At 61.7% G+C, this 19,090-nt stretch overlaps 1 protein-coding gene across 4 annotated transcripts; it reads right to left on the bottom strand.

Moving 5' to 3' along the window:
• Positions 1-1,361: 1,361 nt before the first annotated feature.
• Atp8b3 (ATPase phospholipid transporting 8B3) lies at positions 1,362-17,481 on the bottom strand. 4 transcript variants are annotated; one of them, XM_071604418.1, is made up of 28 exons: positions 17,403-17,481; positions 15,895-15,953; positions 15,380-15,471; positions 14,855-14,968; positions 13,999-14,097; positions 13,857-13,918; positions 13,359-13,431; positions 13,214-13,284; positions 12,901-12,983; positions 11,249-11,407; positions 10,714-10,802; positions 9,845-10,035; positions 9,559-9,767; positions 9,280-9,311; positions 9,039-9,195; positions 8,348-8,536; positions 8,146-8,258; positions 7,010-7,174; positions 6,806-6,917; positions 6,006-6,081; positions 5,806-5,917; positions 5,159-5,525; positions 4,818-5,041; positions 3,530-3,613; positions 3,006-3,245; positions 2,767-2,905; positions 2,403-2,530; positions 1,362-2,214 (listed from the first exon to the last, which is right to left on the bottom strand). In XM_071604418.1, the coding sequence occupies exons 2-28, from the start codon at positions 15,941-15,943 to the stop codon at positions 1,363-1,365; spliced, it is 4,281 nt and encodes a 1,426-aa protein (XP_071460519.1). In that variant the 5' UTR covers positions 15,944-15,953; positions 17,403-17,481; the 3' UTR covers position 1,362. The 4 variants fall into 4 exon arrangements, with proteins under 4 accessions (XP_071460519.1, XP_071460509.1, XP_071460511.1 ...); XM_071604408.1 differs by lacking the exon at positions 17,403-17,481 and adding an exon at positions 16,735-16,862; XM_071604410.1 differs by lacking the exon at positions 17,403-17,481 and adding an exon at positions 16,735-16,862 and having other exon boundaries at positions 9,039-9,192.
• Between the last annotated feature and the right edge of the window lie 1,609 nt (positions 17,482-19,090).

Here is a 19,090-nt window from a genome sequence, read left to right as displayed (position 1 = left end):
CCCAGAGCAAGCAGGGCTGGCCCTCGCGCCGCCTGCCCGCCTGCCCTGGCTGGGTGGGCGCTGCCTGCCCACCGCAGGCCTTGGGTGCCCCTGGGTGTCAGCCCCATCTTGCCCCCAGACCCCCCCCCCCCAGCTGGTTTCACTTTACTTGGATTTCCCAATGTCTTGTCACAGGAGAAGACAATCAAGTGCGGCCTCGTCACCCAGGGTGGGGGGCTGGGTGCTCCCCATCTCCCCAGATCCGCCTGGCCTGATACCCCCCACTCCACCAGACACTCAGCCTCCCTGGCCCTGGGTTGGACAGGAGCGGGGACGATGTGGCCCTGTGGGGGGCCCATCCCCTAGCCCACTTGGGGATCTGGAGGACAGAAGGCCCCTCTGTCCCAGCACCAGGAACGATGGCTCTGGGACCATGTCCCCCTGCCTGTGACTTGGCTACTACCAGGAGGCCAGGGCCCCGAGCCACCACCCAGGGCCCTGGAGTTGGGGAAAGGGGGCCAGGCTGTACTCCTGGGCGTGGCTGCAGAGAGGAGGTGGCCACCCACTTCCTAGGACAGGCCCCAGGCAGGGGTGTCCTGCTCCCTGCAGGACAGAAGGCCTCCTCTGCAGGGCTGGGCCTGGGCCCTGGAGAGGTGGGGGTGGGTGCTGCTGGCCATTCTCCTTCTCAGCCCCAAGTGGTTTGACCAAAATCAGGGCCCCAGGGCACTGGGCTCCTCCTGGGGACCCCATCAGACCCTCAAGAGCTGTTTTTGGAGGGGTACCTCAGCTGTGGGGGGAAGGAGGCCCCCAGAGTTTTTAATCAGGTTGGAAGGGGCTGCTTACAGGGGAGACCCTATTCAGATCATCCAAAGGCCCCTCTCCCCGAGTGCGAGAGGGACAAGCAGCCCTCTCTACCCCCACCCTCAGCAACAGGCTTACAAGTTAAAAAACCAAAACCAAAACCCCTCCTCATTGTCAACCATTCTTGTGCTGGGTTTGTTTGGGTTTTTTCCTTCAATAAATTATTTTCTAGTCACTCACCTGGGTGTGTGTGCTGGCTGACTGCAGGGGGTGGGGAGGACGGGAGCCCCAACCGGGAGGTGGGAGGACGGCGGCCAGGGTTGGGGGTCTGCCTCTCCCTGGCTGGGCCTGGGGTCCTGGCCCAGCCTGCTCCTGGGCCGCAGCAGCCTGGGACCCACACCACAGCCCTGCTGAAGCCAGACGGCCCCAGGGTGGGGACCTTCCAGGACCTGCTCTCCAGGTCCCCAGGAGAGGGCAGCCCACCTGAGGGAGAAGCCACAGGGCAGCGAGAGCCACAGGGGGCGCCAGGAGAAGGGGGCAGCCCAGAGTGAGGAAAGGAGTGAGCCCAGAGCAACCCTGGGGTCAGGGGGACCCTGGTTTATTAGAAAATGAAAAGACGTGGCCCCTGTCACTGGAGGTAGGCTCCCGCTTGCTGGTTGCCTCTGGGGGCAGCTCTGGCAGCCACTCCATGGGCGAGGGCTGCCTCTCCACCGGCCCCAGCTCTACCTCCATGGGCTGCTCACTCAGGGACGACTCCTCCAGGGTGGGCCGCAGAGCCTCTGCCGGGGGGGCGGGCGTCTGTGGGGGCAGCGGCGCCACCGCCTCCATGGCAGGGTGGCGCTCCTTCTGCCAGACACCTGGCCAGCTCTCCCTGATGGGAGTCTGGACCGAGGGCGGCCGTCCCTCCAGGGGCTCCGGCTGGCTCTTCACCGTCTGGCCTGAAGGCAGAGGATGACTCGTGAGGAGCTGAGACTGATTTTCAGAAAGTGACTTGTTTTCCTGGGTGGACCCTGGTGACCTGCTCGTGGTGGCAGGTGACGTCTTGCTGACAGTGGAGTGGCTCTCTGAGGGAAGCGCACCCAGCCCCTCTGCAGCCACGGACGAGCTTGACCCACTCCAGGTCTGTGTGTCCTCTAAGGACGGCTTCCCTGGGTGCTGGTGACTCTTCCTCTTCATGCCTGAGGCCCTCCGCGTGAGGCAGGGTGACTCCCTGCAGCTCAGGGACACCTCTGCATCCGAGGGGGCTGTGGAATCTGAGAGGGCCTCGCTGTCGCTCCTGGCTGACTTGCGCAGGCTCGTGCCCCGAGTGATGAGGTCCGCGTAGCCTTCGCGATGGGAGAAGGCGTAGCTGGAGCGCCGTGAGGGGGTCCCCCGGCGCAGGGGAGGTGCGGCCTCCACGGTGACAATGTCCTCAGGCGGGGCCTCCTCTTCTGGCTGCAGAGCAAAGGGGCAGCACAGGGCACTCAGGCTGCCCCAGGCTGTTGACTGGCCTTAGGTCACTGCCTCCTGGGGGCATTTACAGCCTTTGGTGTACAGGCACTGGCCAGGTCCTTCCCTCCCCACGGGAGCCCACCAGTGTCCTGCCGGAACCTGATTCTGGACCAACCCTGGACCTGCCTCACCTCGCGACGTGGCTTCTTGAGCGCTTGGTAGATGACCCGGAAGGCCAGGACGGGCAGCGTGCTCAGGGACACGTTCAGCAGGATCACCAGCAGGCTCGAGGGGTGGGCCAGCACGTTTCGGTCAGCATCTGGGCAGGGTGGGAGTCACGGCAGGGCCCACGTGGTGCCCTCACCTCCTTCCCCTCCCCTCACCTGCGGTCCACCATGCACAAACTCCAGAAATTCAGCCCCTTTCTTGGGACACTTCACTGGGTGACTGGTGATCTGCCCACCCCCTTGCACAGCTGTCGTCAAGGACCGTCCCATGCCTGGGCCACCTCCCACACTGTGGGCACCCACATCACGACCCCTACTGGGGACTCACACAGAAATGGGAAGGCCTTGGGTGACATCTTCCAGAGCCACAAGCTCTGAGTGGCATATGTCATGATGACGTAGGAACCAAGGCTGAACAAAATGGTCAGCAGGCACAGGACTGTCCAGTACCTGATGATCAGGATGACCTGGACAGGGAAGGGTGCAGCTGAGGACAAGGAGCCCCAGATCCCCCTGGTGGGGCCCCTGAAGCAGAGGCCAGGGGGACGAGGGCCCAGGGCTGCCTACCTCCAGGGTGATGGAGAGCAACCCAGACAGGGCCAGAATGACGGCAAAGGACTGGTAGTCACTGAAGCTGGAGGGTCCCACCGAGTCGTGGCCAACCCAGAGTGTCACAAAGAAGTTGACCAGGGAGGTGGCCGTGCCGTGGGCAATGGCTTGGAAGAACACCCAGTAGTTGAAGAGCTTGTTCTCCTGGCCCGCGGTGTACAGCTCGGGCATCTGCAGGCTCTTCTCGGCGGTCACATCCTAGGGGTAGAGGCTCGTGGGGCAGGGCGTGGGCAGAAGGACCCCAAGGGCACAGACCCCCCAGTAGCCACTGGTCACGCATGGCAAGTGGAATGGAAAGGGTTCCCGCGAGGAGGCTCTGTGGGGTGTGGGGTGCTGTCAAGAGGCGCCTTTGAGGACTCCCCATGAGACGGGGCTCCACGGAGGGGTGGAGAGGTGCTCAGACCCTGCCACCGGGACCCTGGGCCTGGCTTGTGGCCCCCAGCCTGGCCCCGGCCCTCTGCTGGAGAAGGCCCACCTCTCACCTGCTCGAAGAGCCCGATGTAGAGGACCGGCATGGTGCTGTAGAGCAGGTTGAAGAGCGCCAGGAACCAGCCTTCGTACAGGGGCTGTGCCGGGAGCGCGGGAGGACAGGGTGGCCCTCAGACGCCCCATGGCCAGGGACCTAGGCACATCCGGGCCCCAGGAGCCCCGCCAAGCTGGCCAGGCACTTGGGGAGGGGTCCAGGCCAAAACTGGATCTACTACTAGACCAGGACGGGGCTGAGAGGCCAGGGAAGGCTGGAGCGCGGAAGGCGGGGAAGGCGGCCTCTGTAGGAAGCACTTCCAGTCTGTGCTTTAATGGAGGCCCCATAAAGAGCGGCAGGTGGACCGGCTGGAGAGCAGGATCTGCAGGCAGCTCTCGATTCACAGCACCTTAGCTTTAGGGGACCCCTGAGGGGTGCAGAGTGGAAGAGCCCCAGGGACAGCAGCCCAGACCCCTCCCAGGTGGAAACACTGTCGAGATCGACAGACTGAGACAGACTGATAAGATAGGTAGGTGGGCAACAGACCCACGACTGGTAGAGATGATGGGTGGCAGACAGGAGAGGAGACAATAGATGACAGGCAGATAATGACAGCCAGGGAGGGTGGGGAGAGGCACAGAAGTGGTGGGTCCAGAGACACACCAGTCCGTCCGTGCACGTTTCCTAGCTCTGCTTTCTGAAAGGGTAAGAGTGTCCCAGTGGCTCTGAGCCCCCACCACCTCAGACCATGGGGTCTAACTTCCACTCACTAATGAAGAAACAGGGCTCCTTGAGGCTGTGGCTGATTCCAGGGCTGGGGAAGGGGACGCGCAAGAGTGCTTCTGGGGAGCTCCCTCTCAGATGCCCAGGACTAGTGACGGGCAGCTCCCTACCTCTGGAAAAGTGGAATTCCAGGCCATTTCCTTACACTAAGGGAAAATCGTGCCCTGTGTCTCCTCTCAGCCCTGAAGAACACATCCAGTCTACCCCGCCTCACCAGTGAGCGGCTAGGAGTCAGGGACCCAGCTCCCACCACCACCCCCTCTGGGGTTCAGTCCCATCCAGGGCCCCAGGGGAAGTGCGTTTGGAGCGCGCCTTCGCTTCACAGCACTCACTCTCAAAGGACCCTGGACATGTCAGGCACACAGCAGGTGGGAGTCATGACCCTCCCCCTTGGTCTGGACCCTGTACTTCCACGTATGCAGCCCAGTGTGACCTCAGGCCAGCCTCGCCCGGGGGGGAACCCCAGCATTCTGGGTGGGCCCACCCGCTGCTCCTGAGGGGAGACTATTCCCACTGATGCCCACCTGGGCGGTGAAGCCGTTGTAGAAAGAGAACCAGATCTGAGCCATCATGCTGGCCACCGTCTTGTAGAAGAAGTACCGCAGGAACTTGCAGACCCGCATGTAGGACCAACGCCCGTGCACCAACAGCAACCGCTGCAGGAAGCGGAACTGGGCCAGCGCATAGTCGCTGTTCTGAACCGCCTGCATGCCCTCCTGACCCGACAGCCCCACACCGATGTCCGCAGCTGCAGGGCACATGCAGCTGGTCAGCCCACAGCCACCCAACCAGCTGCCCAGTTCCCCCTGGCCAGGCCCCCAGCACCCCCAGGCCCCGCACCTCATCCCTGCTGCCCACCACCCACTCTTTATCATGTTGACGTCGTTGGCACCGTCCCCGATGGCCAGGGTCACCACGTGCTGGTATTTCTTGACCAGCGCCACTATCAGAGCCTTCTGCTTAGGCGTCACCCGGCAGCAGATGACCGTCTGGCACCTGGTGGCCAGGTCCACAAAGGCCCGCTCCCGAAGCACCTCGGGGCTGTTTGGGGTCTTTGTAGTATTGGACTCGGAAGAGGCCACGGAGGTCCCGAAGCTCCGCCACATGAGGGATATCCGCCTGGCCTGAAGGTAGTCCCTCTTCACCTGGCCAGAATCCTGGTTGGCCTCCTCCATCACCACGTTTTGGACCAGAGCCCGGGGCTCTTTGCGCAAGGACAGCAGCAGCTTGTCCTGGCACAGGGGGAAGAGGGGGCATCATTCTGCCTGCTCCGGGCTCTCTATGCACAGCCCCTATCCAACAGCCTTCCCAGACTGCCCTCCGAGATCCCTATATCGCCATCCCTGGCTGGACCTGCTCGGGCCTCCTCGGTGCAATCTCTCTCTGTTTTCATTCGAGGTCCTGAATAGCCTCCCCTGGGAGCTCTTTGGGGTGCCCACCACCAGCCTGCAGTTCCCCCAGGCTCCTCCCCCATACTAAGACTCTCATTGCCCACCCCAAGTGGACACTGACCAGGAAGTCCCCGCTAATGATCATGGCCAGCTTGGCCTGTGACACGAACTTCAGGTAGCCCTTGTTGGTCTGCATGTTGTTGTTCCTCTCCCAGTAGGTCTCCAGGACGCGGCTGAGGGTCAGCTGGGGTCAGCTCGGGCCTCCTTCGCCCCTCCCTCCAGGGCCTCCCTCCCACCTCGCCCGCCCAGCCTCGAGCTCACTTTATCTCCTTCTCCTCCAGAATGAGCATCTTCTCCGACAGCAGCTGGCAGGCGAAGCCGATGTTCACCGCTGTCTCTGCGAACCAGCCCTGCTCAGCGCCCTCCAGGGCCCAGCCGGCAAGCCCTGCCCATCACCGCGGCGCGCCCCGCCCCCAGCCATGGCAATTGGCTCAGTGAAGGGCACGTCACCCAGGTCAGCCAATGAGAGCCAGCTCTGAGACTGTCTACAGGCTGGGGCTGGGCCGTGGGAACGAGGTGAGTGCAAGACAGGGGGGTCAGGCATCGCATGACCTTTTAGGATCCTCAAAAATTTCTTTATCTCTTAAAATCATAGTGAAAAATATAATACGTAATTCCGCCTGGATATCTGTCTTTATATGCCCCTCACATGTCAGCTTTAGCCTCCGCGGGCAGGAAGGGGTCCACTCAGGCATATGAAATCCTCCGCAGCCAGGTGGGCACCAGCCCGGTGGAGACCCAGGGAATCACAGGCCACCTATGTGGCTGGGCGCCTCTGGGGAGGTGTCTCAAGCTCTCTGAGCATTGCTGCACCCATCTCCTACACATGGGTGCTGAGGACCCTACCTTGCAGCGTTCCCGTGAGGACAAGACCCTCACCACATGCTCGGCAGCTGCCCAACCATGGGAGGCACCAAAAGGTCGCCACACTTTTAATTACTGTTTCTCCCTTTCCCAGGGACAATATGGAGAATAGCACTGAACCCAAACAGATGGACAGGTGGATGGGGGAATGATGGACCAGGTGTGAGAGGGCTGGGGGAGAGGCACTGGTGACCCACCTTGCTTGTCCCCAGTGAGCACCCAAAATTTGATATTTCCTCTCCTGAGACACTTGATGGTGTCCGGAACGCCATCCTGGAGTTTATCCTCAATGGCTGTGACCCCCAGCAGCTGGTGGAAAGTTGGGGACAGGGAGGACACTGAGCAGGGACCCGGCGGGGGGTGGGTCCCCGGGCCGCATGCCAGCCCCACACACGGCCCACCTGCAGCTTCTGCTCCATCTGCTCGTAGACGTCGTGCAGGGCCCGGGCCCGGTTCTGCAGCAGGAGGCAGGCCTGCTGGTGGTGGGGCTTCCACTCCTCATAGGCCTCCTCCTTCACCTTCCTGTAGGCCAGGCACAGCGTCCGCAGGGTCTCCTCCGCAAAGGCCTGGGGCGGCAGCGGCGGTCACCACCCTGCAGATCCTGAAGACTTCTCTAGACCTCCACTCTGCTTGCCTGGACCCCTCCTTGGTCAGGACTCCCCCAACCCTCGACCCCTCCCTCTGGGAGTCCCTGTCACTGAGGGGACAGGAACACCAATCTGTCTCAGGCCCCCATGGAAGGCCCAGCGCACTCTCATCCAATGGCCCCAAGGAAGGGGGCCCCGTGGTCCCTTGCTCCCCCTCCCAGCTGCTCAGGCTCCCCTCCCCGTAGGCAGATCCAGGTGTGGAAGGGGTTGGGGGGGTCTGGAGAGCACCGAGGGCCCCCAAGGGTGGGAGAGCTTCAGGAGGCCTTGGGCCTCAGTTCACCTGCCCGCTTCAAGGGGGGATGGACCTCAAGCTCCTCAGCTCTGTGACTTTGACAGGTTGGACACCTAACTGTCCCCCACTGCCGCAGGAGGGCAGGGCGGGGAGCCCCAGCCTGGACACACATGATGGGAAGAGGCCTGTGGTAGGGTGCAGGCTCCCTGAAGCCGGGGCCTGTCGTGAGTCCCAAGGACCAAGAGATTGTGAATAACAAAGAATGAGCGGCATCCCAAGCAGACAGAGGGCTGTGTGCAGAGCCCAAGGTGCCCAGGTGTGGGGCAGACCTCAGGCCAGAACCCGGGCAAACCAAGGCAGAGGCCAGCAGGAGAGCTGAGCTTCTCGCCCATGAAGGAAGGCCTTGCAACAGAAAGGGCTGGAGGTGGGGCAGTGCCCAGGCCAAAGCCCAACCCACCCATGCAGCCCCTGTGTGAATTACAGGAAGACATCTCTCTGGGTTGGAGAGATGGAGAGCAGCCCCTCCCAGCTTCTGGGGTGGGGGGAGAAAGGTTTGTGCAGTGCACAACCTGCCCAAGTACATTGCCCCAGGGGCTGGCAGCCCTCCTTCTTCCCCCATCCCTCTATCCCTGAACCTTTCCCCCAAGCAGGGACTCACAAACAGTACTTCCTCTGTGGTCATCTCCATGTCACCCCTCTTGTGTAAGCGTTCCAGGATGACCGTGTCCGCGCCTTTGGTGTAGAGGCGGATGGAGCCCTCTGGGTTCCGGACTGTGCAGGGGGTAGGGGAGAGGCCAGGCTGCCGACTACGCTCCCCTCCTGCCACCCCCAGCCCGAGGTGGGGAGGGTCCAGGGCTCACCCAGCACTGACATCCGTTTGCGCACGCTGTTGAAGTCCATCATGGCCAGGACCTGGTAGACCCGCTCCTCCCCCAGCTCCATCACCGTGATGGTGTCCTGGGTGCGCGACAGGAACACGTAGCCAAAGTTCCGGGCTGCCGTCACCAGTGCCTCCTCATCCGGGGAGGCCGCCTGGTATACCAGCTGGTCTGGCGGGAGAGAGGACCAGTCGGGTGAAGGCAAGGGGCAACAAGCATTCCCCGGGACTTTGGGGTGGTCCTCAGGGTCACACGGCAGGTGCCATCTCACCTCACAGTGGAGGGGAGGAAATCAGTAGGTCAGAGCTGGAGAATGTTTGTAGAACAACAGCCTCTGATCCTGGGCGACCTCTAAGCCCAAGGGAGGTGACCACTTGGGTCTGGCCTGTGTGACCTCCCTACTGAAACCAGATTCCTGAGGCTCAGGCCCTGACCCTGCACGTGCTTCTCCTCGGAACCTTCTGCCTCTGATCCCAACGCGAAGCAATCTTGCCTGGCCACAGGCCTGGACGGCCTTGAGGAGATGCCTAGGACTTGGACTGAGCACCCTCCAGCTGGTCAGGGCCAGCTCTGAGGCCAGGGACACTCAGGGGCACCTCAGGGGCCCCTAGGGCTCTAAGCCACTGCTCAGTTGGAGAAGGGGAGGTAAGGCCAGGAGCACCCCACGACTCACTGTCACTCTGGTGGACCATCACAGTGTGACAGATGGCCAGCAGGCGCCAGAACTCCTGAACCATCTTGTCCTGCTTCTTGCGGACGATGCCCAGCAGCTCCTCGTTGTGGTAAAGGAACTTCTTGTCTGCAAACTTGTTCCACAGGTAAGGGTTCTTCTGGAGGGCAGGGGGTGGCCAGCTGAGGCTGGGCGTGTCACTGCCCACTCCCCACTCTCCACGTGGTCAGGCGGCAGGACTCACCTTAGCAGGGGTCTCGATCTTGTTATCTGGACCTGAGGAGAGACCCTGCTTCAGAATTCCACACCCCCTGCACTCCTATCCTCAGACTTCCAGGGACCCCGGATGTGGCAGGAGAAGCCACGCAGGTCTGCGGCAGTATGGCCACAGCCGGTGATTCAGGTTTGGTGTGGCCACAGCAGTGGTGCTGGGCACTGGCAGGGTGGGTAGGCCATGGTGGGGCACCACCTGAGACTGGGGCCTGGCGTGGGCGTGGCCCCCCCCACCCGAGGCGGGGCCCACCGTAGACGCGGCCGGCGATGCAGCACTTCTTGAAGGTCATGATGTTCTGCGTGAGCGTGCCCGTCTTGTCTGAGAAGATGTACTGCACCTGGCCCAGCTGGTCGTTGAGGCTGGTGCTTCGGGCCTTGGCGGGCGTGTCCTGCGGCTCGTGGTACATCTGCACGTCCCAGTTGATGAAGATGCTGTTCCCCAGGTGGATGAACTCGGCTCTGCGAACGCACACGGGTCACGCGGCGCCGCGGGCCTCCCTGCCCAGGGGTGGGCGAGGCGGCCGCGGAGGACTCACTGGATGAACATGGCCATGGGCACCATGACGCTGAGCAGGATGAGGAAGCTCCAGAAGTTCAAGAAGGACTCCGTGAACACGCTCCGCATGTGCATGGCCCAGAGGTAGTAGTGCTTCGCTCTGAAGTCTCTCACCTTGAAACTGAAGCCCAGGGCCAAGCACAAGGAGACCACCACCAGGGACAGGAAGATCTGCAGGGTGGAGCAGAGAGGGGGCATGCTCTCCCCTGAAAGGACAAGCAGCCCTGGGGCCCAGGGTGTGGCATGGGCCGGTGAGGGGGGAGGGGGCCTGGAAGGTAAGAATTGTTAAATTTCAGGACAGTGTAGGTGAGCATTTGGTTATTTGCCATAGGTTTGCAAAGGGTCAGGGTCAAGTTTCATAACACCGGGGAAGCAGTGCTCTGCCCCTGAGCTACAGCCATGGTTGTTTTTATTTTGAGATGGTGCCTTGCTCAGTTGCCCAGACTGGCCTTGAACTGGCAATCCTCCTGCCTCAGCTCCCCAGGGGCTGGGAGGACAGCCACCGTGTCTGGTTCCACACATTTTTTTTTTTAATATTTATTTTTTAGTTGTAGTTGAACTCCATATCTTTATTTATTTTTATGTGGTGCTGAGGATCGAACCCAGGGCCTCATACGTGCCAGGCGAGCGCTCTACCGCTGAGCCCCAACTGCAGCCTTCCACACATGTTTTAAAAACTGTTATTTTAACAAAACGTTCCCTGACCCAGAGACTTGTTCCCTGGAGCAGGCTGCACACTTTTCAGAGGAAGGGAACTTAAGCCAGGAAGGTGGCCATAGGGCTTCTGTTAGTGGTGACCAGCCCTGCCCTTGTCAGTGTCCCTTGCAAGGGTTCTGCTTGGCAGCTCACCAGGACCACCAGCTTGTTCATGAAAAGGTCTAGCTTGGTTCTCTTCAAATGGATCTTGCCACAGTTCTTCATGATCTTAGTGTCAAAACCTGCAGGGTTGGTACCTGTCCATCCATCTATCTTCCCATCCATTCACCCCACCCATTTCCCCCCCATCCTGGGCATTGAACTCAGGGGTGCTCTGCCACTGAGCCACACCTCAGCTCTTTTTATTTTTGAGACAGGGTCTGGCTAAGTTGCCCAGGCTGGCCTGGAAACTGGATGTCCTGCCTCAGCCTCCGAGTCTCCGGGACGGCAAACATGGCTCATCCATTTGTTTATCCCACCCACCAGCCAGTCCACCCCACCACGAACCCGTCCATCTACACACGAGCACCACGGGTGCTGGCTCAGCATGGTCAGCCTGTGAACCCCAGCTCAGGGGAGCCTTGGGAGCCTGCGTTGCTCAGCAGGCACATAGTGGTGGCAGTGCCCGGCTTGGCTGCCTCTTTCCCACCCCAACAGCTCCCATGGCAAGGGCCCCGGAGCACCGTACCAGCATAGATGACCAGGCCATAGCAGGTGTCTGTGTTGCGGACCCTGCAGCCGCGGAGGAGGAGGTTGCCAATGTCCAGGGGATACTTCTTGCTGTTCCACTCCAGGATTCCCACAAACTGGTGCATCCGGCTGTTGGGCTCCTCACAGAACACGGTACCTGTGGCCACTGGGTGGTCAGGGAGGGGTGCCAGGCGAGTTCTGGACTGTGTGGCTAGGTGTTGGCACAGGACTCCCTGTGCCCCTCCCCAATTGAGGCCAGGAAACCTTCCTGCCACCCTGCAGCTCTAGTCACACCCTCATGGTCCTGCAGTGCCACAGACTTGCACACTGATATCCCTCATGGCCACGGGCCGTGCACACCTGCTTCTCCTGCGGCCCTCCGGGCCAGCCCCACCAGACCCCCGCCTTTCCTGCTCTGGGCCTAGGTGTGTGGCGGACTTTTATGCCTGAGATGGTATCATCAGCGTCATGAGCCACCCTCAGTCACGGTCACACAGTTTCCCCAGGGCCTGGCCCAGCACGTGGCATACAGTAGGTGCTCAGTACATGTACAAGGTGGGAAGGAGCTTAATCCAGCATCCTGCTTCTTCTGGATGCTCGGGCCTGTCCCCCTCATGCCATGCACTGTCACAGATGATGTCTGTCTCATTCCTGTTTGAGCAGATGGGCTCCAGGGCAGACACCAACCCAGGGCATGTTCACTGAGGGTCGAAATAACCACGGGTGTGGGGAGGGGCTGAAGGGCTGCCAGGTTCTGGAATGGTCCTCACCTGCCTGCCCCAGTCCATCCCCGGGACTGGGCGCCTAACTTGGTCCTAAATGTAGGAATCAGAAACATGGGGGGGGGGGGGAAGGGCGGGGCAGAGAGTCCCTGGCAAGCCCAACCTTTCACCAACTTTCTGACCTTAGCCACCTCCTCTGGAAGGTGGGACCCTGCCCTGAGGGATGTGGGGTGGGTGGCTGGACCAGGCCAGGGCCCAGAGAGAGCCTCCTGCCAATCATCTCAAGGTCTGCGGGACCCGCGGGTGTGGGGGTGGCAAGCTCAGTCAAAAGTCCCTGCCTCTTTCTGAATCTGTCCCCATGGAGTCAGCAGGGTCAGGGGTGCCAGGGAGGGAGGCGCCCTTTTCTCAGATCTCACCGCCATCCAGGAAGACAGTGCTGGGTGTCAGGAGCCAGTTCAAGAGTGACTTCCCTTTGCAGTGGGGCAGGAAACGGGCTGTCCCCCACTGGCCACAGCAGGGCCACTGCGCCCACACCAGGTGTGTGAAGACTCCTGACAGGGAGGCCAGGGGCCTGCTCCCGTGCCTCCACCCCCGCTCCTGGCCAGCTGAGGCCAGGGCCGCTCTCAACAGGACCTCCCGTGTGCGGCTGCTCTTTAAGCGGAAAAGAAAACACCGCCCCAGCAAAATGCTGCAGCCGCCGCGCAGCCACAGGACACCAAGATCCCCCTAATGGCACACCCAGGGAGGGAAGGTGAGTGGGCGGTGGTGACCAGCCTGTTAGAAGCCACTAAAGGCTGCCAAACCCATGGGTCAAGGAACAGCTCAGTGACAGGAAAAACGCCCACCACCAGAGTCCATGTGATGCCAGCCCCAAGAAGGGCACTCAGAGAGAGGCCCAGGGCCGTGCCACAGCCACAGCGCCCCTTACCCTGGAAGGCTGCCATCTTCTTTCTGCTGGTCAGCTCTTCATGGGTGGCCGGCAGGGCCTGTCTGAACTTCAGATTGGTCTCCCTGGCCATGAAAAGGGGGCAACAGGTGAGACCCCAGGCGGGGGCCTCCTCCCCAGGCACTAACACCACATTCTTGCTGCGCCATGGGTGCCAGCTGTCAGTACAAGCACACCCAGTGCCCGCGTCCTCCCCCGGGAACCTGAACAGCACGTGGCCAAGCAGCCTGGCCGCCCACCTCTTTGGAGGCTGGGAGGCGACTCCGCTGGGCCTGGTAACCCGGGGGACTCTCACCCATCGATGTCCACCGTCTCCACGTAGCACAAGCTGCTGGGCTCCGTGCTGGCCAGCAGGAGCAGGTCGGCCTGGGGAGGGAGAGAATGTGGCAGCAGGTGGCGGCCGCTTCCCGGGCTGGGCAGAGCGTGGCCAGGCGGCTCACCGGGACGATGCTGTCCTTGCTGAGGCGCACCACGTCCCCCACACACAGGTCCTTCCACTTCTTCCAGGAGAACCTGCCGGGTAGGAGGCGTGAGAGGCCAGGACAGCCGCGGTGGCACTGCAAGGCCAGCACAGCTCAGGCCACCGCCCCCAGGCCTCCCCTGGCCTCCTTCAGTCCTTGCTCCTGTCCAGCGACACTGGGGCCCATGTCCAAAAGCCTGTTAGCCTCTCTTCACCCTCCCCTTGGTCTGAGCTCCACACAACATAGGAGCAGACACTCAGGGCCTCTTCCTCTCTGTCCCCATCCCAGGGCTGGCCTCTGGCCTGGTAGATGGCAGGTGCCTAATAAGTGCAGACCTGGGTCCTGATCAGATTCAACCAGGAGGCCCAGGAGCACCAAGGTGCCAGCCATTCTGTGGACACTGCCTCTAGGGCCAGGCCCGGCATGCGGGAGCCCGCTTGTCCTGGCACGTCCCCTAAGCTACCCTCACAGCCTCACCTTTTGCCTGTCAGGATCTGGCAGGGCCTGTTGTTGATGGCCTTGTCGCTCCTGTGCCGCCCCTGGGCCAACAGGGTGGGGTCAGAGGTGCCCTCTTCCCCACAGTCCCCTCCCCGGGCAGCTCCACCCTGACTCCACTTACAATGTCATCCATGAGGTCACGGGCGGCGCGTATGACGAGGAGACAGACCAGGGGGGCAAAGAGAGTGAGCCAGGGCAGTGTGGAGATCTCAGGCATGGCCTGCACATGTGGGCAGGTGGCGTCAGCCAGCAGGTGGGGCCTCCCGTGCTTCCCCACCCCCTCCAAGTCCGGCCCTCTGAGCACCTCGCCTCCTCCCCGTCCTCTTTCAGGTCTGAACTCCATCCTCACCTCTCCAGGTGCCCCCAACCCCTCACTGGGTCCTGAATCACTTGCAGACAGAGGTCAGGGTCACTGCTCAGTCCCTCCACCCCATGCCCAGCCTGGAAGCTGCATACAGAAGGTGCCCAATCATGCTTAGGCACCCAGTGAATAACAGCAGAGCATCTCACCTTCTCCAGACCAGAAGCAAGACGCTGGATGGGTGAGGTGTTTGGGAACAGTGCCCCCCAGGGAGAGGAGGCTCCCTGCTGGATGCCTGCCCTATCCTGACCTGACTGTCCCTGCTGGCCAGTCCTGAGGACCCCATCTGCACCCTGTTTCCTCATCCTCTGCGGTCAGCTTTGCAGCTCAGGCCGAGGGAGTCAGTGGGAGCCGGCAGGACACCCTCCTGGGCCTGGAGGGCAGGTGACCCTCCTTCATGCAGCACGCATTGGGCACCTCTGTGTGCCAGGCTGCAGCGGGGGCCGGGGAAGGACCAGAGGGACGGCCACCCATGGGTACAAGCACAGGAGTCACAGCCCAGGGCTCTAGGGCCGTGCTGCCGGGGTGGCTGGGGAGGGTGTCCCCGGGGAGGAGAGGACAGTGCTGCTGGGGCCTGCAGGCTAGGACGTGGCTGGGGTGGCAGCCTGGGCCCCACCTGCAGGATGATGATGAAGAGGAAGTACAGGTTGGACACGCGGCGGAACTGCTCGTAGAGGTTCAGGGGCAGGAAGGAGAGGACGCTGTACTTGGCCGTGCGGATGACGTTGGTCTGGAAGAGAACTACCAGTGGGCATGCAGGGTGCTGCCAGGCCGGGACCCCAGCCAGCCCAGCCCTCCCTGGACAGGGCCCTCGCCTGCGCCTGAGAGGCCACGGCCAGATTTAGTCAGGCGTCTACTGAACCAGGCCACGGAGCACCGCTGAGGCCAGCGTTAGTGGACAGCTGAACGTGGTCCCGCGGCTGGGACTCCTGTGCTCCAGGCAAGGCCCCACGGGAGGTTGGACACAGGACTTCGGGGTATGTATTAGGTGACTTTCATCTTCCCTGGGCAGGGAACAGGAATGAACCAAGCCAGCCATGGTAAGGACAGGAGCTGGCGCCTGAATAACATCAGAATGCAGGGCACACGCAGGTGACCAGAGGTGACCCATGGGGCTCCGGGAAGCAGGGTGGGGGCCCACCTTGTACTTGTCCCTGTACCAGCACAGGCACACCTTCTTCTTGAACTGCTTGTAGTAGCCCCAGTCGTTGGCCCTCACCTCCCAGGTGAACTCTGCAGGGACAGGCAGCTGATGGCGCTGGCAGGAGCACTAAGGGGTCCCCAGGGGCCTGGGCGGCTTGTAAACAAACGGTTGGCACCTTTGGGTGCAACCCAGTCCCTGCCCTGTGCTCAGCGGTTGCGGGCACAGGGATCCCAGGAGTGTCTCCCTTCCCGAGTCACCTCCACTCAGAATGCGCCTGGAGACTCACTAACGTCCACTCACGTCCACAGATGGGCAAAGTGAGGCTTGGTGATGGGCTGTCAGGAACCCAAGACCCACGGCCTGCTTGGGCAGCCCCGAATCCTGAGTCCCCCATTCAGTGATGGGTGTGAAGCCCCATGTGAGCACCATGCAAGTCCTGCATGTTTGTTGGGGGGTAGTCCCAGCCCCCCCATTCCCCGAGGGCACGCCTCCCTCCGCCCCAGGACCTGCACCTGTGTGCTCCTTATCCTTCAGGTCTCCTTTGTGGGTACCACTGCCCATGTTGGTGAGGCTGTCAAGGAGAAGGGCCCAAGGCCAACATCACACCTGTGGCCCTGGCCTAGGCTGGACACTGCCTGTTACTGGGCCCTCAAGGAGTTCAGGGCCTAGGGGTCCACCCTCTAAACTGACTACCACGTGTAGCTGTGGCCACCTCCCTGGGCTCAGAAAATTCTGCCACTGTCTGTGTGTCCTCAGACCCAGGGGTCCCAAACCTTTCCCAAACCTGCAACAGCCTCACGTCCACCAGTCTCCCAGATGGCACCCCAATTTTGCCTCCATTACAGCCCAGACCAGGGATTCTAGCCAGGAGCCACTGCTCCCTGCTCCAAGACAACCCTGCCCAGTTGCCCCTCCTGCCCCTCCCTCTGGGGCCCAGCACTGGGTTAGAGGCTCAATCCGTGTTTGTTGACGGACCAGACAGACCCAGGGTTATGTCATATCTCCCAGCAGTGTACACGAGGGGTCTGGCCTTGGGGAGCCTAGGGAGGGTCCAGCAGGCCCAGCCACTCCCCTCCCAGCTGGGAACCCTCTGGTTGACAGGCTCAGGAATTCTGAGTCTGGTTTTTCACCAGGGGACCCTGGTCCAGCCACTAGGAGGTCATTCCAACCACCCCTAACCAGCAGCCCCTTCCCTGGCAGCTCCCCAAATAATCCCTCACCCAACAGCGCGGACCTAGGAGTCCCAAGCCCACCCTGAGCCTGAGAGGCGCCCCACTCCACAGCACTTCAGCTGCTGCCTCCTCCCCAAGCCCTGCCAGAGCACTTTCCCCGCACAGTTGAAGCCTCCTCACCGCGGCGACCTCACTCTGTATGTCCCGGACCTCGAAGGCTGCGCCCTGCGACTCCCTGGGGCTTGCCCTCTGCCTGGGGGGTCCCCCATCCTGTTTCTGACTGCCTCTGTCCTCTACTCTCTCCTTTTCTGCTGAACCCTCCACCTCCCTGGGGCTGGGATCACAAGCATTGAGTCATCAGTGTCCCCAGGGCCTGGTGGGGCAGGGCCTGGCTCAGGGACAGCGCTGGTCTTCTGGGAATCTGAGAGGGGCCAGTGCCCATTCACCAGATGAGGAAAAGTGAGGTTGAGGTGAAGTGCAGCTTGGTGAGGGGAAGACCCGGTGGGTGGGGGCTGGGTTTGGAGGAGACCAGATGGCCAGAATCCCCCAGAGTTATCTGGGGACAGAAGCACACAGCTTGCTTCCTCCCACCCCACTTGCAACTAACCCGAGCCCCAGTAATCACAGTCCCAAGGATTGCCCCCCGGGGGGTGCAGGGCAGGTTTCAAATGCCCAGAGCACAGCCCAGGCCAGGGAACTCTGTCTAGTGGGCGCCAGGCTCTCTGGCACCCCGTCCCAGTGTCCTATGCACAAACCTCTAGGGGGTGCCCTGAATTGGCCGCTGCAACCCAAGCCCTCAGACCGCCGAAACCCGGAGGACGCATAGCAGTGGAGCACTCGCCGCTCACCTGCGCGGGCCGGGCGGTGGGGGGGGACCGGGCTGCTTAAGGCGGGCCGCCGGGCATCCAGCCGGTGGACTTGGTGGAGCTGTTAGCCCCGGTGCCAACGGGTCTGAAACGGGCGGCACGGGCTGGGGGCGGGGCTGGGGCCGGCTCTTGACGAGGGAGGGGCCAGGAAGAAGGCGGGGCCTGGCTGAGAGGGCAGCCGGGGGCGGGGACAAGCTCGGGGGCGGGGACAGGCCGCAGGCGGGACCTATAGGAACCTCGCAAAGAGGGGCGGGGCCCGGGCGAGTTGCTCTCCACCGGGGCGGGGCGCCGTGGCCCTGCCTGTCATCGCGGTGCACCCGAGGCTGAGGCAGGAGCATCGCAAGCTCAAAGCCAGCGTCAGCAACTTTGCGCGGCCCTAAGCAAGTGAGACCCTGTCTCAAAATTTAAAAAGTATTTTGAATTTTAAAAATTTATTTTAATAAAAAATGGTTCAGTGGCTAAACGCTCCTGGGTTCAATCCCTAGTACAAAACAAACAGATAAGGCGTCAGGAGCGGCCCGAGGATGGGGGCGTGGAGGGGCTTCATTCCGCAGGGAAGGATCGGGAAGATCTTCAAAACAGGTCCCGGTAGTTAATGTCCAGTCCCGCCAAGACGGGCCTTGCAGGCATGACTGTGTGGGGCTGGAGTGGAGGACACAGGTCATGCAGGTATGTGGCCTGGCTGCCTGCCGGCCGGAGCACCTCCCCCCGCGCAGGCGCCGTGCTGGCTCTAGGCTGGGGGCCAGGTTAAAACACTGATCAGCCTGCCGGGGTGCCGGAGGAAGCCCACCGGGGTGTCCCAGAGGGACACTGCCCAGAGGGCCGGTTGAGGGTGGGGGGGAGGGGGACCGAGGAGATATCCCTGGTCAGCAGCAGTCTTCAGACAGAACTTTCTGAAACTTGGAAATTAGGAGGGCACCAAACTTTGGCTGCCCAGGCCCTTCCTGCCCTCCTGCCCTTCCCCCTATCCAGCCCCTATGGCAGGGTCCCTCCCTCTGGCCTGGCCCCCACCCAAAAGACCAGAGTGCCTGTGTCTGCCAGACTGTCCCCCAATCTCCTCCCAGTGTCACCTACAGGCAGATGCTGGGTGAATGAAGGAAAGAGGCTGCAGTGGGGAAGACATGGGCCCCACTCCCTCCCCCAAGTGGCCGCCTTCCGAGGCTCCCAGTGAACACACACTTAGCTTTGGAAACCAAGGGCAAGCTTGTTTGACTCTTAGGGGTGCCTAAGATTGATTAAAGCAAAAGGCACTTATCTGACACCCAGTCATTGGTTATAAGACTCCCGTGGGGGGAGTCCTAAGAAATTTTTCTGGTACCCTTTAGCCAAGTGCAGTGGCCCATGCCTGTGATCCCAGCAGCCCAGGAGGCTGAGACAAGAGGATGGCAAATTCAAAACCAGCCTCAGCAACAGCGAAGCGCTAGCAACTCAGTGAGACCCTGTCTCTAAATAAAATACAAAATAGGGCTGGGGGTGTGGCTCAGTGGCCGAGTGCCCAAGTTCAATCCCCAGTAGGAAAATAAAAAAAAACAAAGGTACCCTTTAGAAGAGTCCTTGCTTTGGAGAGCTGTGGCACCAGATCTCCGCACCCTCCACAGGGGGTCATCCCAGTGGGGACAAAGCATTTCCCAAGCACAGAAGATCAGGTGTGCAAAGGCCTTGAGGCCTCC

The sequence above is a fragment of the Marmota flaviventris genome, chromosome 1 (assembly GCF_047511675.1).
Source record: "Marmota flaviventris isolate mMarFla1 chromosome 1, mMarFla1.hap1, whole genome shotgun sequence".
NCBI classification, from domain to species: Eukaryota; Metazoa; Chordata; class Mammalia; order Rodentia; family Sciuridae; genus Marmota; species Marmota flaviventris.
This window is presented reverse-complemented; position numbering and strand designations above follow the sequence as displayed.